Source organism: Chaetodon auriga, chromosome 14 (genome assembly GCF_051107435.1).
Source record: "Chaetodon auriga isolate fChaAug3 chromosome 14, fChaAug3.hap1, whole genome shotgun sequence".
Taxonomy (NCBI): Eukaryota; Metazoa; Chordata; class Actinopteri; order Chaetodontiformes; family Chaetodontidae; genus Chaetodon; species Chaetodon auriga.
In genome coordinates this window covers 5,494,928-5,522,386 of record NC_135087.1, presented here as the reverse complement: position 1 = coordinate 5,522,386, position 27,459 = coordinate 5,494,928, and the positions used below count along the sequence as shown (strand labels likewise).

At 45.8% G+C, this 27,459-nt stretch overlaps 1 protein-coding gene across 4 annotated transcripts; it reads right to left on the bottom strand.

The window, feature by feature from the left end:
* Window positions 1-23: 23 nt before the first annotated feature.
* mideasb (mitotic deacetylase associated SANT domain protein b) lies at window positions 24-27,384 on the bottom strand. Of its 4 annotated transcripts, none has more exons than XM_076748474.1 (13): window positions 26,997-27,384; window positions 19,509-21,349; window positions 17,277-17,549; window positions 16,339-16,678; window positions 16,051-16,117; window positions 13,740-13,882; window positions 12,635-12,738; window positions 9,536-9,611; window positions 8,318-8,406; window positions 7,000-7,143; window positions 6,328-6,450; window positions 4,566-4,753; window positions 24-3,270 (listed from the first exon to the last, which is right to left on the bottom strand). In XM_076748474.1, the coding sequence occupies exons 2-13, from the start codon at window positions 21,087-21,089 to the stop codon at window positions 3,033-3,035; spliced, it is 3,366 nt and encodes a 1,121-aa protein (XP_076604589.1). In that variant the 5' UTR covers window positions 21,090-21,349; window positions 26,997-27,384; the 3' UTR covers window positions 24-3,032. The 4 variants fall into 4 exon arrangements, with proteins under 4 accessions (XP_076604589.1, XP_076604590.1, XP_076604588.1 ...); XM_076748475.1 differs by lacking the exon at window positions 26,997-27,384 and adding an exon at window positions 23,864-23,937; XM_076748473.1 differs by lacking the exon at window positions 26,997-27,384 and adding an exon at window positions 23,511-23,908.
* Window positions 27,385-27,459: the final 75 nt, after the last annotated feature.

Sequence of the window (27,459 nt, the reverse complement as noted above, 5' to 3'; positions counted from 1 at the left end):
ATGGCAGACTCGAAAGCGTCATGAATATTTTAAAACTTTAATATACAGTGCTTCATAAATCATTACTAAAAACACAGGTGGTAAAAATCAAATCGAAACAAATAAGTTACACTGTAGTAAAAAGCACTTGAGATTCCTTTCTGTTTTCATCATTAGTGTGAACCCCATATGAAAATAGCATAGAAAGTATGCAAACATAGAATTTCATTCATATATATTTTCTAATCTTTAGCTAAATAAACCTTTTGTCCCCTTTAAAATTCCCTTAACCAACCGGATGAAATGAGGAAAGTTTACAGCTGTGTGTTTGTGTGTCGTGGCCTCGATTGCATCTCCAATTCCTCTTTTAAAAACATCTTGAAAACCTTTGCGTGGACAACAACTTCCTCCCAGTGAGAACCTCAAGACAAGCCCAAATAAAAAGGAAATATAAATTAACATACCAAACATGTGAACAGTCTGCAAAAACTTGTTGTTTTTTTTTTTTCTCCATTGACTGGCGTACAGTTTGACATTTGACCTCAAAGCACTCTCACTCACACACTTTTAACAGTATGTCCACACACGCACGCACACCCACACACACACGAACAGTCTGTGCATAGACCCAGGATTAACTTGTGGAGTAACTGGTAATTGGAGCTGTTTCTCCCCGCTCCCCCAACTCCCCACCGTGGTTTGTCCTTTAAAGGAAAATAACCCTTTAACCCATCTGTTGCTATGGCAACAGAAGCTGGCTCCGGGCCGAAGGGCTCAACGGAGATATGTAGAGATAGACGGATCAAAACATGCGGTTTCCATGGTCCAATTCAGTGCCTGCTATCAGCAACAAGGTAAACAGAAAAAGTCAGCCACAGACACACGTCAGGGTCGTACAAATGAAAATATGGAGCCTTTAATAACAGCCAGGCGGTCTGTGCACCTCACACGCTTGGACGTCTTCTCCTATCCACTGATGTTCTGGCAAACAGTCAAATTCACATTTAAATTTTAATATATTTCCCCATTTTTCTCCTGACTTTTTTCAGTACTTCCCCCCTTTGCATGAGCTGTGTCACGCCACCCTGACCCACGTAGACAAGGTATCAACGGAGCGTGTCAGTGTCACAATGATCTGGACGCCGTCTGAGACACTTTTCCGTGCTGCCAAAAGACAGAATCCAGTCTTCAAAATGTTCTGGCTTTCAATTTAGAGTCCCCAATTATCAGCAAACAGGGACTTTAGTGTGAAACAAAAGCACTGAGGATTCCCTGTAAAAACCTGCAAATTTTGAATTAAGTTTGGTTTGCAGAAGAGAACACTTCTGGCTCTTACGGCTTGTTTGCTGATGACAGTAAATCATTAACTGACATGTTATAGTCTGTGGGACGTGTCAGAAAAGTACACTAAATGTCTGAGCAGAAAGCATGAATCAGAAGCTGATGTCTGGTTTGTGTGTGTCATGTCGGCATTCAAAATCTCCCGTTAACACCTGCAAAATCTGGGTTGAGTTTGGTTTACAGTAAAGAATGCTTCTGTTTCTCTCAGCGCCTGTTTGTATCAGCAAGTGAACTTCAGCTTCAGAGCAGGAAGCCATAAACGCCGATTCCCATTATTCGTTTGTGCTGTTTGCTCGTCTCTCCCGCTTTGTTACGTGTATCTACGGCGATCTGCGGTTTCAACAGTCAGAGTCGGTGCCTCCTATCAGTTACAGGGCTGACAGAGAGGCATCCAGAGCAGTCAGTCATCAGCATGACACAGAGGGAGGGGAGGGAGGGCTTGGACGCTCTGGAAACGGGGGGGGGGGGTCATCTTGTTCTATTGCACATACGTTTCTGCCTTTTCTTCATTTCTGGCTTCCAAAAAAAATCTCACAGTTAAAACAGGCAGCAGGTAGCATTATTTCTGTTTTTGTTTAAATAAAAAAGAAAAAAAGAAAAGAAAAAGAAGCTACAGACGAGTACGGAAAAGCGCTCAATTAAATTGCAGCCAAAACCAGGATATAATAATAATAATAATAATAATAATAACAATAATAATAATATTAATAATCATCAACAATAATATTCACAAAAACAACAACAACCATATATAGCTACACAGGCAGAAAAAAGTAACGTTTACCTGTATGTATATATTCATTTAAAAAAAAAAAAAAAAAAAAGCAACAACAACAGTGTAAAATTGATTGTCATTTCAAGATAAAAAGCATCAAAACATCCAAGGCATCAACAGTGAGGAACAAACCGGGAACTATAAAAAGTGACTGAAGAGGGATTCACAGAACTGAAGTCCAAATGAACGACGCTCACAGAGAGAGGGAACCCATTTGGTGCACAACATGCGTCTGAGAAAGCTTTTGGCAGCCTTGAGTGCAGAAGAGCGGCGAAACAAAGGCAACAGTTTGCACATGCCATCCATCCATCATCCATCCATCCATCCATCCATCCATCCATCATCCTACAGCAGAGAAGCTAACAGCACGTCCCTCCGTTTGTTCGCCTCGCCGCGCTCGCCCCAGCTGTCAGATTTCAGCGTCTGTGTCGCCAAAACGTCATCCAGTTGGGAACGCCGCTCAAGCAAGCGCGTGCTGTGGCTCATCGAGCGAGGGAAAAAAAAGGGGGTCCGGGGAGTTCCACGCCCGCCAGAGGGCGAGACTCGAAGTGCTGAGGGCGGCCGCAGCCTGGCGTGGAGAGCGGGACAGCGCCGGGGGAGAGAGGCGGCATGGCTTTGATTTGACCGAGCCCTGTGACCAAGAGAGGTAACTCTTAAGAAGCTTTTCAAGCCGAGTAAAGGGCCGTTGGCGAGTTTTGGAAAGCACACACACACACACACACACACACCGTCACACACACACTCAGTCAGTCAGTCCACACATTCACAAACGCATACGTGGGAGAAAATCTGTCCCTGAATGTGCCAAGCAACGGAAGTCTTCTTGTTCCACAAAATATACAGAGTCCACAGGAGGGATTCTTCTTTCCTTTCACGCTTCCTCCTCCCATCGCCGAGAGCACGCCGCGCGGTGCAGTCAGTGCGCGTGTCCTCCCTCTCACTGCCAGTCCTCATCGTCCTCATCCTCCCCGTCCGACGAGTCGTCGTTGGTGCTGTCCCCGCTCGCCTGCCGCGTGCCGTTCTGCTGCCGCGCGGCGTGGAGGGCGGCGGCCTCCGCTGCTGCCTTCGCCGCAGCTCGCTCTTCGGCCTCCTTCTGGCGCAGCGCCGCCGCCTTCTTCTCCTGCTCGGCGTGGCTCTTCATGTGGGCGCTGCGGCTCTTCACCTTGTAGAAAATCCTGCAGGAGAGAAGGAGGAGCGTGCTGTTACAGAGCCGCTCAGACGTGGAACATTCAGACCTGCGTGTCCGTCACATTAACGTTTCTTACAGCGGCGCTGCCGTCAGTTCAGGCTGCATCAGTGATGGATTTGAAAACTTATCTTAAAGCTGTTCAAATGAATAATGAATTAAAGACCAGTGGGAAGCTGGCCTCGCTTCTCGCTGTGCAATCACCATTTAAACTCTCATCTCTTCAGTAATCTGTTCGATGGGCAACTCTGCCGCCTGTTTTATAACAGTGTACAAGCCTAAACTGACGAGGCGTCAAAGACACGTCGACAACACGAGAAGCTGTTTCATTCGCTCACAAGCTGCAAGCATTTTGCTGGAAATTCCATTATTCCATACAGTTTGCATTCATGTTTATTCAAAACTAATTAAATTTAGATTAAGACTCATTTCGAGTTCTGAAAGATGAACAGAAAGCACGAAAATAAATGACGGGAAGACACCAACTCATCATGCTTAATTATGATATACTGCAGCAACGCTCTGGGTTTAACTGGGTGCTAAAACAGGCAAAATATGCTCATTGTTCAGCACGGGGCTCTTACACATTCTCTGTTTTGCATGTCAGTAGTTTTATCATAGTAATTACTCTCGGTGGTTCGGTGTGATGCATGGAAATAAGAGCTGGTTGAACATCGCAGCACGTGGGTCTGTAGCTGCATGAAATGTGCAGCCATCTGCACCGAGACTGAAACCTTCCCCAAATTATGCAATCCAGAATCTCCTCAATGACTTTTAATGGCTAATAAGCCTGGTCGGATTTGCTGTGCCATCATCCAGCAGCCTCTGTAGTGGCGCCTAATCTATAACGAGCGCGCTCTGAGCGGGGTAAGTATTTAAGAGGGTGAGTGAAGCTCTTGTCATATCACCGGGTAGAGCTGCATTGACAGGAGGTGCAATGTGCCGTATCTCCTCTGTGTTTCAGTTGCTAGGACACAGTTGGCAATAACAGGCCCGGTGTTGCCAGAGGACGGGCTGTTATTTAACCAGAACGTGGCAGGATGGTTCGGTCCTTTCAAACACCGTGAGACACTTGCCTCTATTTACCAACACACATTCCAAATGGGCATTAGCAGTGGCAATATTTCCTGCACAAATTCTGTATTTTATATCGAGCTAGTTCAGTCGAAGGCCACTTATGTAACTCGAATGGCTGCTGCCGCTGTCGGCCGTGCGTAAGCAAACAGAGCCGTGCCGGCGTCTCCATCAACGCCGGTGACTGCTGTGACATTTCTGATCGCTGACCTGCCACATTTCTTGCAGGGGAACTCTCCCTCCTGACCAGCTGTGCCTTTGTTGCCTGTCGAAGGGCTGCTCCTGCGTGCGTTGTCATCGTAGCGCGATTTGGAGCTGGGAGGGGGCGGATGAGGGGGGTGGATGACCCGGGACAGTGGCTGGTCCTCCTGGCCTTTCATGATCAGGACGGTTCCAGGCTGCACACACAGTGAAAGGGAGAGGTGTAATGAACATGAAACGTGTTTAACGCAGTCACTGAGAGCAATTAGGGAAAGAAGAAAGGAGCTTGAAGCGAATTTACGAGCACTTTTTATGGAGGATAGTGTTACATCGGCCTCCGAGCATGTGCCAGCCAACACAAATGTGGACACAGTTTCAGAAAACAAGCACAGTCTGTCACTTTAAGGAACAACTTATCATGTGTGCGAAACTCTGACATGTAACGGGAGTAACGGCGGTAAATGTATCTCGTCAACTCATTGTTTGCCGACTGACATAATGGGGTTACACAATCCAAAGAGGATCAGATGATCAGCCACGTTATCTCCTCTGAAATGTCCAGCAGGGGGCAGCAAACCCAACACCCGTCCACCAGGACAAGTCGGGCAGAGTTCAAAAGGACAAACGTGTCAAGTCTGATGAGGCCAGCTGAGGTTTCTGACCACAAAAGCTTGTGGAGGTTTATTCCAAAATAACGTCCTGGTGTGTTTAGTGTAATCCTGGTCCCTGTGCCTGCAGTTTTCAGGCCCCTGTGCCGGCTTCTCGCCTCCCACCTCTCCTCACAGGCTGTTGCTTACTTCACATTCATGCATATGTGAGTATACGCAGGTTTAAGGGTGTCTGCATATATGAATACGAATGCACGTGTGTACATATCACATCCTTTAAAAGAGTCTGTTCTGCTTTCATAATTTTGCATGTTTGTGGTTTTTTTTTATCAATGATGCCATACTGACACATATATAGGACAATATTTGTTCTGGAAATCAGGCGTGAAAAAAAATAAGGGCTGTTTTGGATTCAAAGCATCTGATTTAAACGGCATGTACTGCCTCCTACAGGGACTGTTGCATTATGGGTTGTTTGCAGCCATAATGGTGCTAAGCTAGCAGCTTTCATCAGGCCTGTTTTTAGTGAATTAGTCCGAACAGCTTTAAAGAGCCAGAATTAAAGCTACGGGAGTTTGTGACAGCTTGTGGGACGGCTTTGCTGCCACAGAGGAAATTAAGTCATCATGTGGGGGAAAACTAACTAAAAGCAACTCCCGACATCTTTGCTGCAGGAACACACCAGGAACCGAATTATCCATCAAGCTGCAGAGAATTACCGCCGTCACTGGATGTCACCATGGCGAGCTCAAAAAGACGGTTTGAAAATGGCGAGAGAAAATCACTCCCATCACTTCCAAGAGCCCTGACAGGAGTGTGTGTGTGTGTGTGTGTGTGTGTGTGTGTGTGTGTGACTCATAAAGACCATAGATGCTTGGACACGTATTTGTACAGTGCTGTGTTTCAAAATGCTGATCATTAAACTGTCAGCATCTCGAGGAAACTTTCCCAACAAGAAAGCCTGAAACTGTTTTTTCAATCTTCAAAGGGACTTTTTCCAAAAACAGGTGTTGGAAAAGGTGGAGTCGTCTTATTGTTGGGCCATTACAGTAACTCAGCAGACACACACACACACACACCATTCACTCCCTTATCTATTCATTTTCTCCATTCATTCAGGAGTTCCTTTCCCATGCAGAGCTGACGATCAATTTCACACTCACATTGTCGGTGGACTGCAGCGTGTGTGTCACCCTCGTGGGGCCGACTTCCTGTTTCCTGTCAGCTGACCCTTCCCACTTCCTGCTGTCCTCCTCCCGCTGCGGCTCCAATCTGTGAGAGCCCTGCTGGCCCGAGGAAGAGGAGCGTACGTGTCAGACAGACGCCTCCAGGAGAGACTTAGAGCGAGATGCTAGCGAGTGGAGTGTCACACACGATACCTTCCAAACTGTGCTTCTATGTTATTAGACGATATACAAAAAATGGTGCATTCAAGACACAAGCGATGAGCGAAGGTATTCTGAGTGGTGTTATTTCTGATCTGAAACGCTGCAGTTTCACATCTAAACACAACTCTGCTGTTACACTTTTAATCACGCCGCCCTGCAGTTAAACTTTCGCATTCACTTCTAACCAGGTTAACTTGAGACACCTGGTCCCATGAGCGCCTGCAGACTTGAGACAACGCTCCTAAACCTGTTTGTGCAGAAGCTTGTAAACGTTTGTCTTTCAGCAAAGTCATTGAAAATCATATTTTGTACCAGCTTTTTTTCCGGCTCTGTCCTGATTCTCCCAGTGGAGGCTGAATTCCCTGATATGAGCAGCTTTACGTCGACGCATCAGCAACAACAACACGTCTGTTTCTGCTATAGGTAGACACTAAACACGTGACTGACCTTGTGGTCCATCTCCTCCTCGGTGGTCCTGCTGTCGAGGGGCTCTGCCTCGCCGAAGGTCAGCGTCCCGTTGCGGCCGATCTTGACGTGTTTCTTATACGTGTAGTAAAACTCCACACACTGCGCCACCGACTTGGTGTTCACCTGTGCACCACACACACACACACACACACACACACACACACACACACATTCCCTGTTAATGGGGTTGTAATTTCTCTTTTTTTTTTCCTAAATGTCAGTGCACGTCATTCAGCATGTAACGTTTGTGAAGTGCAGTCCGACACTGTTGGAAAGCAAACATTGTGGAGAGGAAATACAGAAGACAGAGCAACCTCAGATGAAGTGCAGCTTCTATTATGCTTTGTCTGTTTCTGTTCAGCACGTTTTGTATTGTTTTCTGTATTTTTGGCACCCCACATGAATAAATGCGCTTTTTAGATACCATGGGACACTTTGTAAAACATAAATTAAACAGAATGTGATCATTTGCTAATCCTTTTTGACTTGTACTCAATTGAAAACAGTACAAAGAGAACATATTTAACATGCAACAATGCAGCAACATGTTTCAAACACGTGAGGACAGGAGCAACTAAAGACTGGGAAAGATGTGGAACGCTCCAAAAACACCTGTTTGGATCATTCCACAGGCAAACAGGCTGATTGGTAGCAGGTGATAGTATCATGATTGGGTGTGAAAGGGGCATCCTGGGAAGGCTCAGTCGTTCACAGGCGAGGATGGAGCGAGGTTCACCACTTTGTGAACACATGATTGGATAAAGGATGTTACTAGATGGGCTCAGGAACACTTTGTCAAACCTTTTGCAGATGATTAAATTCTGTTAATTTACGTTTTACACTGCGTCAAACTTTTTTTGGAATCGGGCTTGTAATAAACTTATATTAGATTCGTTTTGAGAAGCTTCATTGCGGCGAATGCTACAGTCTCAACAACAACAAAGGCCTCAAGCACATCCATAAATCTAATTTTAAACGCCTTTAATCTGGTGGTTTGGAAAAAAAAATCTCACCCTTGATAACTGAAGTGGTTTAGACAAGAAAATTAAATAGTTTTGCAGCCTTGTGGAAAAGCAATAATTGACTGTGACACTGCAGATAATTAAATAAAGAGGAAACACTGTTTCAGAGCGACTGTGTTTCCCTTTCCCCGCCCACCCGGAGTCAGGTCTTTTTTTGGGAGGGCTTGTAAACAGTTGGTAGAGGAAATCGAATCGGCCCTCCCACAGCTCCTATGTGGACTAGACTAGAAGTAACTTTTTATTTTCCTGCTCTTATGTGGAAAACCACAACATACCTGTTTCTGCACCATGAAGAAGTCCTTCTTGTAAGCGGTGATGCCTTTGTTGAACTGCCGTCTCTCGGCTGCGGTCCAGTTGTCTGATCCTGGGGGGTGGGGGGGGTGGGGGCAGAGAGAGAGATTCAAGAAGGAGGAAGATGCAGCATGTTAATGGCCGGTTTAGAAAAACACTCCACAAGTTATCTGCTTCCAGACGATGTTCTGCATGCGTGGAGAGTTCAAACCCACCCCCACCCACCCCCCCACGCACACACATCACTCGATAAACAATGGCTCCCCTGTCTTCTGCTCAGGATTAACCACATGCTGTAAAACCCCTCCCCACTCCCCTCCTCCCCTCATCGCCTTAACCCCGACAATCCTGCCCCGGCCGCCACGACCCGGACACTCTCACTGCTGCAGCTGCCGTCGCTGTGAGGAGGCGCTGCTCGGCGGTAAGAGGGAGCAGGAGAGGGGAAGGACAGACTGCAGCACAAACACAACACAACACAACACAAACACTCACAACTCATCTCGGCTGAAATGAGGATTTTTCAACTGATTGTGAGCATTTGTTCTGAGCGTACGAACACCAGCTGAGTTCATCACATACGACCATAATGGACGTCACACTGTTATTTCAGAGTCGATTTAGTCAAGTTTCTGTGGCAGAACAATGCTGGTGCAGCAAATCTAAGCCTGCTATTGACAATTATGTTCATTATTGACCTGCCTGCCCTCACCAATTAACTGTTTGGTCCAGAAAATGTCAGAGCGGTGGAAAAGTGGCTGATCCCTATTGATCACTGACCGCTCACCAGACTGAAATCCAAATTTAAATTTAATATCACATCACTGAGAAAAACAGCAAATCCTCTTAACTGGAAGCTTTGTAGTTTGGTATTTTTGTTTGAAATATGATTGATGGATTATCAAAATAGTTTCTATAGATAATCACAGAGTTCAGCCTCTTTCACACATAGCTCCCGGTAAATTACTGGGATAATCTGTCAGGCAGACATCTGAAATGCAGTTCCCCTGAGATGTTACTCGGTCTTGAGGTGTGAAATCGTTGGAACACATTTCCCTGAATATCGATCCCTGCGTTCGTTCACACGTGACCTGACGCAGGAAATGTTCCTGAACGTGTCAGGGATAGACTTCATGTGTGAAAAGGGGCTTAACTCAAACACATTTATTATGATTGGTAAAAAAAAAAGAAGGTGTTTTAAATACCTGAGTAGTGGTAGTTTGCCAGATGATGAGACTTGGGGTAAATGGGATTCCTCAGCATCAGCAGGGACAGCGCAGCCTGAAAAACAAACAAACTCGTATCATTGCTGGAAAGTGAACAAACATCGCTCATTAAGCTGCACAGCGGTGAGTGTTATGAGACTTTACACAGCGGGTCGCTCCTGCCAAGCGAGCTGACTCCTGTCTCATTTGTGCTTTCTGAACTCGTAAAAGCTCAGAGCCAAGCGATGTGCTCACAGGTAACCGGGGGGGAGATAACCATCGTTCTCTTTCCTCCTGCATGGATCGAGCACCTCGAGTGCACTCCACCATGAACACACTCCCCCCAAACTCGTAAAAATAAGAATCAACTTTGTGCTCTTTGAGAAGAAGCCGTCTGACTGCATGAATGTTGAGGGACGGCGGTTTGAGCCGGACTGCTGCAGAGAGTGGGCGCTTTGACACATACGCCCCCCCCTCCACCTCCCCTCGTAGTTTCCTTGACAACGTTGGACCAGTGCTGGTCGCTGGGGCCTGAAATCTCCACCAGTACTACCATTACAGGCTGCGAGCCACCTCCAGCTTGTGCTGATTTAGGATCAGTGCTGAAGTCACAACACTGTAAACACTGAGTGTCTCTCTGATCAGCGTCAAATAATTTACCTGCAACTACATCCACTGCAACTGACTGTCATACAACAAGACATGCATGATTTCAACACTTAGATAAGGTGCCACAGACATCTCAACATGCTTGTTTTTTGCATATATCTAAAAGCACATTGTAATTTTTCACTTTGTAAACTTTGTTTAAAAAGCGGTGCATGAATAAAGTGTATTACTATTATTATTATTATTATTATTATTATTATTATTAGAAACAGAAAATGAAACGGCAGCTACAGATTTTTAAGCAAAAATGTTTCATCGTTCCAGCTTCTCAAATGTGAGAATTTGCTTTTAAAAAAATCTAATATCTATAAATAATAGACAGTTGTTCGGACCACAAGATGTCTGAAGAAATCTCTCTGAGTGCTATAAAGTATTTTTCACACTTTTTTGGTGTATTATACACCAAAGAATTGAGAAAATAACATTTTAATTAAGTTAACTTTACTTCACTCAAAGTTAAGATTTGTTCAGCGAGGCTATTCTGAGATGCTTTCCTTTTTTCTTTAATATCCCAGCATGCACCTGCAGCCACCTAACCCTCCCTCTGCTCATTTAATGATCTTAAATAACAATAAATGTTTAACTCATACTGTTTCACAGTGACCGCTATTCAGCCTCATTATCACAAGTAGCACAGAACAAACCGTTTCTTTTTTTTTTGTCAGGATTACAACCTTGAATATCTGCACTGCGAGCTGAACCAGCCCTGATGATGAGTAATTAGTGGTCTGACAGTGATGCAACAGCTATGAGACACAGGAAACAGGAGCCCCCGTCTGACCAATCGGATTTCCTCATGACTTTTTCTGACCTTCCTCTGGCACATTTATGACCTAGATGTTTTGTCCTGTTGCTCAAGATGGTTTCCAGTGCAGCTAAGACATATGTGTAAACTGACTGTGTGTATGCAAACTCACTATCATTACAACAGTAAAACACTGAGTAATACTGAAGGCAGAAATCTTTCTCCTCATCATCATGTTCGGTCAAAACCTGACCTTTGCTTTCTGTATCTGCAAATATCTCCAAGTGGAACATGGCTACAGCACTGTAACACTCAGCAGGCTGCAATGAAGGATTATTTTCATTATCGATTTATCTTTGGGTTTACAAAACGAAACAAAACACCCGTCATGGTCTCCTAAAGCCTGGGGTGTTCAAATGTCTCGTCTGCCAGCGAGCCCAAAAACCAAAGATATTCAGTTTATGATTGAATGATAAGACAGAAGGACAGCAGCAAATCCTCACCAATGACAGGCTGGAGCTCGATGTTTGGATTATTAATCGCCAATCGAACTAGCAGCGGTTTAACCTTTGAGCCTGAACATCGCACCTCACGGGCACCATGTGAGGCTCCTCTGCTCGACACCGTGGTATCACTCTGGCTGCACAGCCAAATGGTTTCACTATCTTAGTCATCTCAGGCCACTGCAGAGTTTCAGTCACTTCCGTGCAGTAATCACTGAGAGCAAAGGCGTTCGATCACTACATTCACATGCGCACAAGAAACCAGATTAGTGGAAAAGATCAAGTTAAGGCAGGAAGTTGGAGGACACGCGTACGTGCACTGCAACAGCCTGATTAGTCAAAACCTGGTGCTTCCATGCAGCTGGTCAGTAATCAGGTTTTTACTCTCCTACCTGCTCTGGACTGTCAGTGCATCACTGAGATATGAAGCTGCACCTTGACGTGTTTCTACCCTGGTTGGATTTAATTACTTCTGATGCAAGGATGCACTTTTATGGATGATGATCTTTCCTTTCAATCCACCTCACGCCTGTCACAACACGACCACGTGGAGTCTTTGTCACTCACACGTGTGTAAAAACCAGGCCAGATTAAGGGTTTATGAGGCCAAGAAAGCCGGTTTCACCAGCAGTTAGTCAGGTGTTTCCTTTACCCCAATTAATGAAACCAGCCCTCTCATTTATTTTACAAGAGATCACATTAGTGTGCAAGCCCATAATAACCCTGTCACTTAAGACCATATGAATTCTCTGATTGGGGAATTACTCTTCTGTGCAGTAACAAAGACTGGAAATAATGAGTTTAACTGTGCATGAGGCTTTTGCATTTTCTTATTCATCCTGAAAATGATTTCTGACTGTGGGAAAATAAAAATAATCCCATTAAAGGTGACCATCATCTATTGTGATTTTCTTCTTTCATCCCTTCCTCGAAGCCCCTTCAAATCTAAGGTGTTTCTCTATAATGTTAAATATGAATGACTCTATTATATATCAAGAATTTACCACTTAAAAACAGAGTTATGACACCAGATACATCCGTAGGAATACAGCTTTGGCATGCGAGTGTGGGTTAGAAGAAAACCTGACTCGGTCTGCACAGAACACAGCTTCCAGTCATTTTTCCATTAATGGTGGAAATCTCTGCCTTGTCAGTCAGCGTGGATCGTTCTGCTGCGCTCACCATTATGTCCCCTTTGCACTCGTACAAACAATGGTGGGCTAACTCCTGGTTGGTGCCTCCTCCACAGAAAACGCTGGAGCAGGCCAGGTGCATGAGGTCTTCCACTGAAAGACACAGAGATGGTTGATTGTGAGCAACAGAATGTTTTAAAATGTTGTGTTTGCATGCAGCGCCGACAGTACTGTCTTAAGCTTGTAAGGGAGAGAAAGAATTAGAAGATAACTGATTAAAATATTCAATAAGATGTAACTTCATTAATCCCACGCAGGGGAAATGATGTTGTTACAGAGAGCAGTGGTAGCAAGAGTGGAGAATAAAGAAAGGAAGAAAAGAAAAATGTTAGATGACGGTGGAGTTAAACAGTTAAACAATAGTCATGTGTGCTTTAATTTTTTTGCTTTTAACATGCATTAACATGTATAAAGAGAAGAGGATTTTAGGGATTGCTCTGAAAGCCTTGAAGCTTCTGTCTACATCTGCGACTTGCTAACTCCCCGTGAGTCTGATTGCTGCTTGAGAGCCTCTGGCTGAGCCTCTCGACTGGGTCCAAATATCCACTTACCACCGAAGCTGTGAAAGTCAGTATCCTCCTCTAATTCTCTCCTTCAGAATCACTGTCATTGTAAGGCTGTTTCTTAACTGATGGTTTCTGCTGTAATTATTTAAATTTCTTCGTCTTATTTGTATCTTAAGTTCTGGATCTTGTTCTGTTTTGTAAAGCAGGTGCATTATAAAGTTATTATTATCATTGTTGTTGTTTTTTATTTTGCAGGATCTGCAGCACTGAGTTCAAAACACTTCTTCACAATAACAACTGAGTCCATTTTACTATATTAAATCATATACAGAAGTATCTGGAGAGTTTAAACTATTTGCACCTCGTCACTGAAAAATTCCTTAATGTAATATAGAAACACTTGACGGCGTAATGACAGACTTCAGCTTCAGAGTCACTTCTCCCTGATTTATATGCAGAAAGATTTACAGTAAATGAGGATCTAAGCAACCAACACCATCAATGTGTCTGTCTGTATTTCTGCAGTTACGCGCAGTTTTACTCAGTTTCAGATGATGTAATAATTGTGAAATATGGTATTTTTCTGACCTTTCTCCTGGTAATCAGGCTTTTCCTCCAGTTCGGTCAGCGGGGCCCAGACCAGCTCCGCTCGATGTTGATCCAGCTCGACAGCTGACCGCTGCCTCAGCTCTGGCACCTCCGCCTGGTACCGCGACCCAATATTTATCCGTCTGGGAACAGGACATCAGCGTGAGCGACGGGGCTCTGAATCTGATCCATTCAAAGGGTTTTCAATTCACTCCTAAACATTTCAGCCAAGACGTGTATCCGTATCCGACCGCTTTAAGAGTAAAGCTCTTATTTTATTTATGAGATCATATTTTGATTTCTTGGCTTTTCTTCCTGCCACGATCTTTAAATAGTCACAGGAAGGTTGAGCGCCGCAGTTCGTGCACTGTTTTGAATTCAGACTTGTTCCACTGCTCTCTTGTGCTCTCAGCATAATGAATAAAATGCAAATCCCTTTCACAATTTGGGTTTTAAACAGAGTGCACTTCTTAGAGTCACTGAACCGAAAGTAAATGGATCCTCATCCCGGTGTGGGACAGAGGTCGTGTTCAAGTAGGAAGAAAGGCGTAATCCAACAAATGCACGTATCTCTATGAGCTTACACGTCAGCTGAAACCGGATACCTCAGTGCTATAGTTGTGAGAATCACGCTGCGTTGTATTAGCAGACAATCCTTTTCAAGCGTGCCCCCTCCCTCCCCTGCATTTCCAGTGGGCCTGCAGTATTTCCAGCTGAGTGTGTGTGTGTGTTCTGGCAGCCTCCCCCAGGGAAGGTGGGCTGCTAAAAGTTCAGCAGCGATGGCTCTGGTGTGTTTGGGAGTACACCAAGCCCAGCTGAAAGCATGATTTATGGGAAGCCTCCCTGACTAACTGCTGAACAGCTTGCACAATGCTCCCCCATAAACTGCGCCTCACTGTCGACGCAGCTCCACACAAGAGTCATCCAGTAATAGTTTAAGGGTTAAACTAAACGGAGCCTCGGAGTCGTGGAAGCTCCCTTTTCTCTGCTGCTCTCGATTTCAGAAACATCTGAGCTATCAGCTGCTAAGTTTACATTTACGGAGTAACTTGGCTGTTGGCCACGTTCTACTGAAGGTCTTATTTGGCTAAAGTCGTTTACGTTCACTGTGGATATGCTGCATGAGTTTAACTGAGGATAAATTTAAAGTTATCATCCTTAATTTTCATGAAATCAATGATACTATTTATGGTCATTTTTTCTGCAATAGCAATTCTATGTATTTATGTTCTGTAATTATCTTTTTATTGTCAGCGGTGGGGTCTGCCATTCCCAGGCTGGATTGAGGGTTCATGATGCAGCATGTAATCCAGCACAATTTCATCTCATTGGCATCAGCCTCACTGTTCGGTCTCTTCACACAGTGTCGGAGCCGTATCAGGTTACTGCACATGCGAACGGATCGTCCTCCAGAAGCTGCTTCGCTTTAAAAGTGTTCAACTCGTGAAGCGTGGGGTGGCTTTTATTGTGAAGCAGCCACAGGAGACGCAGTGTATTTGCCATCAAGGTTAGCCATAACCAGGCTCAGTAGTCAACAATGCAACAAGCATGTTTAATATTTCCAGCTCCTCGGCGTGGTAAAGAGAGTGGCTGCACTAGAATCACATCAGTCGCTCTCCTGTTGCATTTCTGATAAAGTCGCAGCTCAACAAGTGTTTGCTGCAATATTAAATTGCACTTACTGCTGCCACTGTAACCAAAACTGTCCCCAAATCAGCCAGGATCGAAATCTTAAGGATTAAACGTTAATATCAACAAACGCCACATGCAGCGCGGCGTATAGCTGCCCATTCTGACACATTTCCAATCATGTTATCACGTTAGCAAACATTTGCACATCAAACTGCATTATTCTGTAATTCTCTTGGCATGTCGGCTACACAGCGCAGACACAGGCCTCTGATGTGCTTACTGCTGCTAGTTCTCAAAAGGCCTTTAAGGCTTTCTATTTGACAGCTAACACAGAGTTGTTATGACAGGATGCACTTTTATCGAGAGAGACTGCACAGTCAGATCAGAGGGCGAATGCTAGCGCTAATGCTAGCTGTGGATGACAGGGCAAAAGATTCCAGTGTTAACGGTGGCGGGGAGGGATGCTATGAAGGATGGGTTTAGAATTTCAAGAAGTCCGTGTTCTCTTCCAAGACGGTTCATGATTCAGCCCAGTGTTATGGCTTGAATAACTGATCGCAGAACTACTACTCCAGCTATGATAATGCCTGCCTCTGAGGAGCCGTGCAATGAAACCCCAAACCCACCCTTTCCATAATGGAAGATGATGACTTGGGGACGTTGGGAGGGAAATACTTACGGCTCTATGCTGACTGGAGTGGCCTCGCTCATAGCGGACAGAACTGGTGGTGTGATGTCGCAGCTGTCTGAAGGAGCAGCAACACAAAATGCAATCAGTGATATAATCGAAAAGGTTTCTGTCATAATCACAAGAGTTATACGATCATACATATGGTCTGGTATTATTTATGGGGAATTATTACCAGATGCTTATTACACGTGGCAAAGCTTCATGTGTTAATTCTCACAGTTTCGATGTCTTCTGGACAATTCAGGGAGGTTTTACGGACTTTATTTTTTCACTTACTGGAGCGCAACAGGCTGCGTGTTGCAGACTTGGGCGTTGCAGGAGGAGGCAGGCCCTGGCTGCTGGCTGCAGCAGAGGAAAGGAAAGTGGAGAAGTAGAGGCCAGAGCCCTCACGAACAGGGCTGAGGATTGGCGGAGGCGTGTAGGGGGGTATGGTGAGGGGGTTGTCGGCGAGGCGGACGGGGGAACGTAGGTGGCTCTGGTAGGGCGTGATGCTGGAGTAGACGGGAGGGGCGATGAATAAACCAGGTTTAGGCGGCGGGATGAAAAGAGGCTCGGGCCGGGGACGCCTTTTGGACTTTTTGCCATCCTCGTCTTTCTCTCCCTCAGCTCCTCCATTCTGGTGAGGAAAAATAGTTATAAATGCTGGATTTATCACCACAGTCCTGTGTGCTCTATGACACATATGTTTTAATTTAAAACAAGAATGCAGAAAAAACATCTCAACAATAGCTGTGCATGCTCACACAGTTGGTTTTTCAGGCATTTATCCAGAGAACTCCTACAGTGAAAGAACAAGGCACCCCAACCCTTGAATATATGGTACATCATGTTCAGTATGGCACTGCTAAACCCTGATAATCTGCCCGATCTGGGACAGAGCAACCAGTTCACCAAATCCCCCCTAGATGAAACAGGGAAAGGGAAAAAAGTATGGAGGACTGAAATGGGGGCAGGGGAGACATGGAGCGTGGATGGGGGGAAGGGAGTGTGTGTTGGCGGGGCAATGTGGCATAAATGCAAGGATTTAATAGCTGGAGTTTAGACAGGCTGGAAACAGACTGAGGAAGACAGTGGAACACACACACACAGTCTATTACTCTTTATTCTTGGCAAATCTATCCTGACAGTTTAACAAAGAATGTGTTACAGAATAAAAAGTTACTCATTTATAAATACAAGTACACAAACAGCAAAAAAAACGAGCGTGTCCTCACCTGATCTGGGCTCTCTGACAAGGAGTTCCTGAGTGAGCGTCTCCTAGTGACGATGACCGAGGGCTTGTGGTCGGCGCGGCCGAGGTCTTGGGGGTTTGAGGGCCTGTGGGGCCAGCTGGAAGCCAGGGCCTCGTCGTCTCTGTCAGGAGAGGAGGGTTCCTGCCTTCGCACCGGAACGGACACGGGGATGACAAGCGGAAGGAGGCTGTCGTCTCGAGGCCGCTTGGCGTTCAGGCCCTCTGACTCGGTGGGACTCCACGGCCTGCGGGGCTCCTGATAAAGATGGTGGATGCGGTGTTACAATAGTTCTTATAAATTAATTTCTCCTTAATATATGACAACAAGAGCAAGATTGGAACCTGAATACCTTTGAGTTTTGGACTGTTGATGAGACAAAACAAGCTATATGAGGATGCTAACTTGACCTTAAGGAAATCAGAATGGGTGAAACAATAAACGCAGAAAATAAAAGATTTGTTGATGATAAATAAGGGCTCTGAACAGCCCCATCCTGTTGATGTTTACTGTAGAGGCCCTTTTTCCAATACGTGACATTACAGTTCACGCTGTCACTTTCTGGTGACACATTTTCAGATGTGCACATGAACTAGTCAGATCTACTTTGCAACAGGTGTGAAGAATTACAACCACCAACACTGTAAGTAACTGTAAGTTAGCTTTCCAGCTTCGCACACCACAGCACAATAAATCCTCAGCTAAATTTACTAGGCCGTCTGTTAATTCACATGGGCAGGCTGCTAAATTATAATCAATACAGTAAATGAGGAACCCTGAAACCTTGTTACTAACTCACACAAAAACAAAATACAAAGAGAAAATTATGTCAATACTCAAATGGAGCATTAACATTTGGTCAATGCAGCACTGAACAAGCCTGAGGTACATTCCTCAGTGACAGAATCCAAACACAAACAATGAACCGCTGTGAAAAATAAGCACTTAAAAAAAAAATAAAAGTGACCATGTTTTGGATGTTTCAGTGAACACGCATTTTGCACGTCTGCACTTTGGTACAGTGCCGTTCGGTGCAGCGCTGAAGTGACAGATCTTACATACGCGACAAAGGAACTGCCCCCAAAAAGCGTTCTTGACATTTCTTCTGAGAGAAACCATAATGAGTGGGCCTGTGTGCTTTACAGCAACGATCAACCGTGGAGCAACTTCAAGGCCATCTGAAGAACCACATCACAGGAAGACAGACAGTCGCTGCATGCTGCATCGTCGGGGGCAGAAGCATGCAGCGGTGTGGCTGCACTGGATATGGGCTCATTATTGCTGGTGGAAAACTCCAGCCCCTACACCAGAGATATTCTGCTGAGCACTGCAGGCAGGGCAACCCTGCACCCCTCCCTGTATAGAGGGGGGAGGGCAGGCGAGGCCAGGCTGGAGTTTCTCTCCTTTGATGGGATGGGGGGAGGTGTGCAGGCATGTAACCAAAACACACTGACTGTATGATCAGCTAGTCGTGAGGCGAATCCAGGGCACAGCCGCGCTGAACTACAGACATACTGACTCAACGCTGTTTGCCAACAGAACCTGTTGCACAATCAAGACATTCAGCGCATAAACATAGATTAAGCTATGACTTCACGTGTTACACGGTGTAATTTATCAGGATTGTTCACCGAGCGAAAGCTGAAAAGTCACACATGAAGCTGTTTGTGAAGTACACTATATTTACTCTGCGGCAATATTCACAATGCAAAGTCTTGTTTTAGCTACAGATTTTTCCCACAAGGCAGAGCTGAGCAGCTCGGTCATGTATACTTCTTGGGCGCTGATTACATTCAGCATCTCTTCCAGCAACATGTTAATCACAAACAACACAAGTTTTGGCACAGTTTTCCTGGCAGTTGCGTTAGGCCGTTTGTTCCAGTTCCCGCTCTTGCTCGGAGAGCTAAAGTCCCACTGCAATTACACCCTGGGATAACACTAGAAAAATAGATTTTTAGCTCACACGGAGATACTCGTAATTAAGGATTCCATATAAACTGCACGGCAATCATCAGATTCAGAACTCTCAGTTCTTTTACTGTTAAAGGTTATTTCTGTGGTTCTTTTGCTTGAGAGGAAACAGCTGAGAAACAGATGAGTGAGCAAAAGAACAAGGAGAACAGAGAGATGCAGGAAAGGAAAGGCACGGAGAGGAAAAACAAAGACGATTTCAGAAAGGACATTTTGTCTCGTCTTAAAATTGAACTCATCACTTACTTTTACAACATGTGATGGTAGAGACTCCATTTCTGAGGCCTTCTGAGCAAGGGTCTCCAGGTTGACCTCCTGGGACACCCTGCGTTTCCTGCGTGTGCTCTGGATGACGCCTGTTGGGGCTGCCTGGACGTCGCGGGCCCCGTTCTGGGGTCCCTGCGGCCCAGGGGCAGCCTGATCCGAAGAGACGGAGAGAAAAGGGTTGTCGGACGGCGCACCGCCCTCCTTGGAGAGCCGTCGTGATCTGCGAAGCTGTGTCTGCGACTGGAGTTGTGTCTGGGGTTGTGACTGGGACAAGGGCTCAGACTGGAGAGGGGGCTGCAGTGGATCTGAAGGCTGCTGGGGTTCTGGGGTGATGTCCTGGATAATTGGCTCCTGGATCTTTGGGGGAGCTGGAGCAGAGGACTCCTGGGAGTGCACCACCACCGGCTGTGGATGTGGGTGAGGGTGTGCATTTTGTGCACTGGGGTAATAGTCAAGCACATGAGGGTTTTGTTGTGGCAACTGCTGATGTTGCATTTGCTGCTGAATTTGGAGCTGTTGCTGCTGCTGCTGCTGCTGCTGCTGCTGCTGCTGCTGTTGTTGCTGTTGCTGTATCTTTTGTTGCTGCTGCTCGTGCTGTATTTGTTGCTGCTGCTGTAGCTGCTGCTGTACATGCTGTTGATGCTGAATGATTTGTTGTTGCTGCATTTGTTGATGGTGCTGCTGCTGAATTTGCTGCTGGATTATGTGATGTTGTTGTTGCTGGCGTTGTATTTGCTCTTGCTTCTGCAGCTGCTGCAACTGGTGCGGGGGTTTTGCTTGTGTTGAGTAGATAGGTGGGTTAGGTAGGGTTGTCCTGTTGCCTTGAAAAGTCTGGTAGTACGCCGGCAGGTGCTGCTTGGGCTGACCAAATGCCAACTGGAAGGGCTGCAAGACTGAGCTTCCTCCTGGGTGGGACGTGCTGTGCTGCTGGGTGTTCAACGCCCCAGGTTTCAAGGTCTCCTGAAAGGCCTGTGACTGCTGCTGCTGCTGCTCCCATTCTAGTCCCCGAGCCTTGACAGCATCCCTGTAAGCTTCAACTGCAGGGTTAGGCAGCTTGTCTGCAGCTCTGTTAGGGGGCTGTTGATGTGGCGGTAAGCCAGAAGTGTCATGCATCGACTTTGAAAATGCATTCTGGGTCCGTGAGTCCGTTACATTAACTCCTCCAATGTAATTAGCAATGTTTTGTCCCCAGTTAGTCATAGTATTCCAGGACGCAGCTCTCTGCTGCTGGGACAAAGACGGCTGCTGCTGACTGGGCTCCTGGTGGGCCCACTTCATAGGCACAGTCTGCTGATAATGACCCCTGTTCTGGTCACCCTTATCTGGGCTGAAAATGACAGAGTTGAGGTACATGTGAGGGCCCTCTGGATTGGAGGTCACAGTACTTGCAGCCTCGCTCTGTCCAGGGTCTGAGGCAGTGCCTCCCGGGACATAGTAGGACCCCTCGGGGTGCTGAGACGTCTCCTTCATCGCTATGCTTTGTTCGTTGAAAAACGTGATGCGTTTGCCTGTTCTTTTGGCGCTGGGTTTCTGCTGGGCTGGTACACTCATGACGGGCATGAATAAGCCGAGTCAGGTGAATATGCCCAACCAATTCAGCTATTAATGCTCTACTGGATGTCACCTTCAGATATCTAAAATCAAAGGGCACCCACAGTAAAATAAAGCTGTCAAACTACGTTGACATCAGTTGGAGCAGTAGCAAAGTCAGCCAAGATAATCTTCTTGTCTCCTCTGAAGTTCTTCGTGAGCCACTCAGAGGTCGCCGGCCTGGGGTGAGCAGATCTGAAGAAGTGTTTTTCTCATTCATGGGCAACACCCTGCATAGAGAAAATGAGACAGAAAGGTCAAGCATTGAGCCATGAGACTAAAGGGGTCCCCACAGGGGGGGGTCTCATTATCATCCCCGCCTCAGCCATGTAAAAACCTGCTGTTTGCTTTTTCAACAATAGCCCTCCACTGAAAGGTATCGGGTGTGAGAATAGAGGAAGGGAGGGTTTGTCTGAACTGTCATTATTCGCTAAGCTCACATGACACAGGGATAAGGTCCTGCATGCAGGAGGACACGTATACCCGACCTGCATATACTATTGAAACCTCAGGAAAGTAGCTGATAGAGATAGCTAAATCAATAGTTCCTGGAAATGTCATTACAGGATATTACTGCAGCATGTTTAATGATGGGCAATAACATCAGCGCTGAAGGAGAGACACACACTGAAAAAAATGTCCACCCCGATGCTCACTTTCACCTTACAACACAAACCCCTCATGGCTCGACTGCCCTGTGACAGAAAGGAAGCTCTCTTCCCGCCAAACCAGCAGTTTGAACGTGATAGAAACCACTCTTTACACATGTGCGATTCATCAGAGGTGAAAAGGGGAAGCTGTGCCCTTTGAACTGTGGCTCACACGCAAAAAGGAAGAACAACTGAAAGTGAGCAAGAATGAGTCATGATGACACGAGCTATGCGAGGGAACAAAAGAGCAAGGGAAAAAGTCAAAATGACCTTGCAGGCTTTGATGGCTTGTAGGATATCTTGACAACTGCTGTGGGAACCTGCAATGATTATCAAAAATATTATCCGATGGCAGGCTTTTGGAGCAGACTGTGACACAGCGCTGTCTGCCAAATTTCAAGAGGCAGTGGCACACAGATCCCGACTGTTTCTGCTAAAATTTCAGTCCTTGCACCATCTGTATAAAATAAAAATTGTGGCACTCTTGTGCAGCAATCAAACAGAAAACGCCTGAGAATCAGAAGGCACTTGACTGCCGCAGGGCTCATGTTACAAGAAAAACTATTTGTCAAGCTGATTACATAAATTAATACTAGAATCTCTGCAACTTAGACTTGCCAAAAGCCATCTTTGACAACCTAGGAAGTGACTGACAATTGTCACCCTTTACCCTGGTGGCCTAGTAAAACACAAGCTTCTTAAAATAGACAGCTGCAGCTGTTCAGATCCTGCACTGGCTCAGGGGCACCGCTGACTGAGGAAACTGAATGACCAGGCAATGTGGATAGCAAACTCTGTCTGTGTGTGTGTGTGTGTGTGTGTGTGTGTGTGTGTGCAGCAGCAGCAGCAATGCCTTGTGATGTTACACATGCCTATGGCCATGTTGTCAAATCCCGTGAAACATCCTTTGTGAAGATGTGCACACAAATCACACTTTCCTCGCAGACAGACCCTGCTTTGAAGCAGAAACCTAACTGCTGATCGGTGAGCGACCACGCTGCTGTGTGAGCAGTCTCTGAGCATTAAACAAACGCACACGCCATCTGAGGTGAGGGATCATCGTGACGCATCACGAGTGCAACCTTATACAAGCCCGGGGTTTAGCCCAATAACAAAGTAACACGTTAAATTGGCTTAAAATAAATGTCAAGCACCATTAGCCGCCCTAATCCATCGCCGTTTCCTAATTTACATCAGTCCGCGCGGCGCTGCTCGCACACGAGCGGACGTGCGAGGCCTGCAGCGTGCAGGAGACGACACATAAAGAAAATCTAAGAAGAAAACATGCTGAGTCCTTCCACGACAGGACTCGTCCCGGGCCCCCCTCCCTCCACATCACTTTCTGCGGCCAGCCAGCTCAGCGCTATTTACGAGAAACCCTTTGTTGCAGGAAACGGATCATCCAGACACTGATGCCATGTCCCGCTGCAACAAAACCGAGCCAACAACGCAGCCCGTGTGATCAGAGTGTGGTGCCACAGCTAATAAACAAACAGCACGGATCGATTCAACTTGTCAACAGGGAGAATACGTCACACGGATCTCTCCGTGCAGTCAGACATTAAAAAACATCCCACAGACGAGCGGCTGATGAGCGGCGGTGCGCGCCCTGTGCGCCTCCGCGAGGTAAACAAAACTTTGTCAGCGAGCCGGCCACAATAACATGCACTGTCGACCACAACAACAACGCCACAGTCATCGCCACCGCGGCTCCGGCAGCCCCGTGTGTCCCGATACTTACTGTGCTTGTCATGAAAGCTGCTACTAACAGCGGCTCAGCCCGCAGGATCGCACGCTCGCAGCTCCGCGCGGCCAGCAGCGGCAGCAGGCCCGCACGATCCAGACCCGCGGTGATGACTGCATACATCCCCGAGGTTGACTCATGCTACGCTGCTGACCTCACTCACTGGCACTTTTTTTTCCCCTCGCCTCGCCCCCCCTCCGGTTAGAAAAGTCAAGAGGAAAAGGGGGTCGACGTCGGGGCGTAAACAGTCCTTCCCGGTCGGAAACGGCGCGCTAATCTGCAGAAACGCGGGCGCAATGCCGCCGCTGTCTCTTGCACATTATTGCACTACGATTGCACAAAATACTCACTGGCAATGCGGCCTTTTGCTGTACACCGAGTGTCTCCGTGTCTCTGCTTGTCTTGTGACCCCCCTCCCCTCCCGTCCTCTCCTCCCCAGCCACCAGCTCACTGGCCACACCTACTTCCATGCCCATATAAGGCCTTCCTCCAACGAGCAAGGCGCTGTAATTTACGGAGCAAGATCCCTCTCAGTCTATGCGGGAAATTCCAACACACATGGGAGGACCGCGGGGATGGAGGGGAAGGGCACACCCGACTGCTCTCCGTTCAAAATTCACTTTCCTTTCCAATTCACACACGTCCTTCTCTGCTTCTCTTTTTTTTTTTTTTTACTGACCAAATGCAAATGAATGCATGAGTGGTGCACGCACATGACACAGCAAGTAGGATCTTATTAATGGACGCTGCAGAAAGGCCCCTGAGTGTGAGTGTGTGTGTGTGTGTCAATAAATCATTGTTTGTTCTAGAGCTATTTTCAGTGTGAAATCAGTTTTTCCGTGGGATTGTGGAAAAGTCTAAAACAGTGAAATGCAGCTGAATACACATCACGCATTCGCAGATACTGAACTGAAGTAAAATGTTTACTTTTTAAATCTTACCAGCAGCCAAAATTCATATTGTATTCGATTAATATTGAGACAAAGAAGAATATAGTTTGTAGGGAGGGGCCCAGATTAAGTAAACTGAGCTGCAACAAACAATTATTTCCATTCCTGATTCATCTGTTGATTATTTTCTCAGTTCATCATTTGGTCTGTGAAATGTGAATCACAATTTGGCATCTTCAAATGTCTGGTTTAGTTCGTTTTTAATTAAATGTTCAAGATGTTAAACAATTAGCCAAACACAGGATATTCAGAGCAGGAAATAGGGCCAAAAACTTCTACCACGGTGTCTGTAATTTTATAGAACAATACAGTAATTGTTCTGTAAATTCAATTAAGCTGTGGTTTAACATAACAGTACTATGTTTTGTTTTCTAAAACCAAACCAAAGAAGTTGCACCCTGCTTAAGTTCTTCTCCTTCATCTTGTGTTGGTTGGGATGCCTGGAGGTGCATTACTGCCACCAACTGTCGCTCTCAAGTCCGTGAGGATGTGGCAAGCGTTGCTGCTGCTTAAATCGTGTTATCTTGAAAGGCAGCAGGTGGAGAATTCAGCCTTGATTTGCTGCATAACCTGCCCCGAATGCCTATACGGCAGTGTCACTAAGGGATGGCTTCTGTGGGGGGAATGGTTCTAATGTTGCTGGAATATACCGTCATATTGCCCAACCCTACAGGATATTGTAAATTAAAAATTACAAGTACAAAGACATAAAGTCTCATTTATGACAGTTATAAACAGTGTTATCTACGTGTTTAACTGGCCAAAATTTTCACAAAGATATTTTGACATCTCAGGGAATTAATCAATACCAGGTAAGTAATAATATTAATAATAGCTGTCTTTCATTCAGGTCAGGTGCCAGGGGCTGTTGTTGGGGGCTGGTATAGTGAAAGATGCCCAACATTACTGTTAATAGTTACACCTGCGCTTTTCCTGCGATGACGAGTGAACTGGTCTGCCATGAGACAGCTTATTTCTGGATAAAAGTCCAGTTTGACCAGCCTTTATGCGAGCTGCCATTGAGGACAATGCTGTGCTGTCAAAACAAGTGTCAGTTGTTCAGTATCAGTTTCCAGCTGCGTTCATATGAGTTTCATATCAGGATGAAATCATACCTGGTGAATACTTAACCAGGCCCAAATGTTGCAAGGCGATCTGTGGCCTACTCCCTGACGTAATGTCAAACAAAACTCACTGACTGATGACTGCTGATTAACTGGTCAACCAGGTCAGCTACCAGCGTAAAATGAATCAATATCAATCATTTATTCTAAAGCTGAAACAATTAGTCAATTCATTTATTAGTTGTTGAACAAAAAATTAATCAGCAACTACAGTATATGTAGGTGTTCATCACTCTACTGCATCATCAAAGGAAAAGCACAGGTGTAAATAATAAAATCTATCATGGCTGAATTCCATTTGGCTGTTTCAGTGTCAGGTAGTTTACAAGGATATTTGAATAGAACCAAACCACTGTTACTGTTATTAGCGACACTTAGTGCCTGCCTACAAGACACTGATGTTAGAGACATTGAGTACCACGGACATGACCGGGCATGTGCCAGCCAGACTCTGCAGGGCCAAAGTCTCTCTCCCGGTCTCTCTCTCTGCTCTCTGGCCCTTAAAATAACGTGCAAAGCCTGCAAACATTCACAGATGCAGTTGACAAGAAGCCGAGTCAGACTTGACACGCCGGCCTCCTGTGACACTGTGACTGCGGTGGGAACTGTGGTGTGACTGTGCAACGCTGAAATGATGAGCTGATTATTCATTTAGCCGACTGACAGAAAATGAATCAGCAGCTGATTCGATTATCAACTAATGTTAAAGTAAAATTTCAAGCAAAAATGCCAAATATTTGACGGTTGCAGCTCCTGAAAAGGAAAGATTTGCTACTGTTTTATTTCACTGTCAGGACAATATCTTTGGGATTTTGACTGCTGGTCAGACAAAACTAAAATTTGCTAATTAAATTAATGGATAACTGCAACATTACCTTATATTTTCCCCAATTACTGACATGCATCTTTACAAATCTTAAATCCAGTGCACAGCAGGTGCATATATATATGCCAATTTTGAAGGAATTAAATGTCACTAATGCCACTAAAATTCACATACTGTTTTTTAGGACTGACATTGTCACAGCATATCAGGAGGAAGGGAAAGACCAGAAATGTATGATACAAACTTTACCTATAGGCAATATAATAAGAATGAAAGGCTGGGTGTCTTTCCTCTAGAACTTTCCGGGATTTCCACATTTGGTGTATGTATGTATGTGTGTGTGTGTGTGTGTGTGTGTGTGTGTGTGTGTGTGTGTGTGTGTGGGTGGCTGAGTGGGTGAAAGTGACGGGGGGGAGTCATGTCAGGTGAAGCTAGCTCTCTTCACGACGGCTACTTTGGGCTAACTGTCCAGAAACAGCACATTAACGTGGCTAATAACAGCATGCTAAACCTCCCATTACCCCAATAACAAAACACTTAGCACGAGTTGGCATGCATGAGCTAACAGCTTTGCAGTACTCACATTAAAGACTGTCCCTCCATGGCACACCAGTCTTCATTTCCCTGTTTTCACGGTGCACTGCTGCAGCTAAAGTTGATGGTAAGCTAGTGTTCGGGCAGCGACTTCAACTGAAGCCACATAAACTTTTCTTTTCAGATTCCTCCACAAGGCGTCACTTCCCAGTTCTGCCCTGGAACACTTTTAGCTAGCAATCGATACTGCAATCTATCTATGGGACCTACCCGCGCTTACAGTCTTTGATGAGACACGGACCGATTGCATTGGCAACGTCGACTGTGACGGAAAATGTAGTTAAATTCACAAATGAATGTGTTCAATAGCTGCAGTATTGATTCACTTGAATAATAAAATGGATTGTTGAGGGTGCGTACCGTTTCTGGTTTGCCGGAGCTGTCTTATCCGCTCAACGGGACCCAGGAAAAGACCACCAACGTCTGGCAAGATGGTGACCATCCACTACGCC

Excerpts from the sequence above, each read along its gene's own strand:
- mideasb (XM_076748474.1), bottom strand. The coding sequence starts at position 21,089 with ATGCCCGTCATGAGTGTACCAGCCCAGCAGAAACCCAGCGCCAAAAGA. Across the intron at positions 16,679-17,276 it reads TGTCAGAGAGCCCAGATCAG|AATGGAGGAGCTGAGGGAGA; the intron begins GTGAGGACACGC and ends TTTCCTCACCAG. Across the intron at positions 3,271-4,565 it reads CCCTGCAAGAAATGTGGCAG|GATTTTCTACAAGGTGAAGA; the intron begins GTCAGCGATCAG and ends TCTCTCCTGCAG.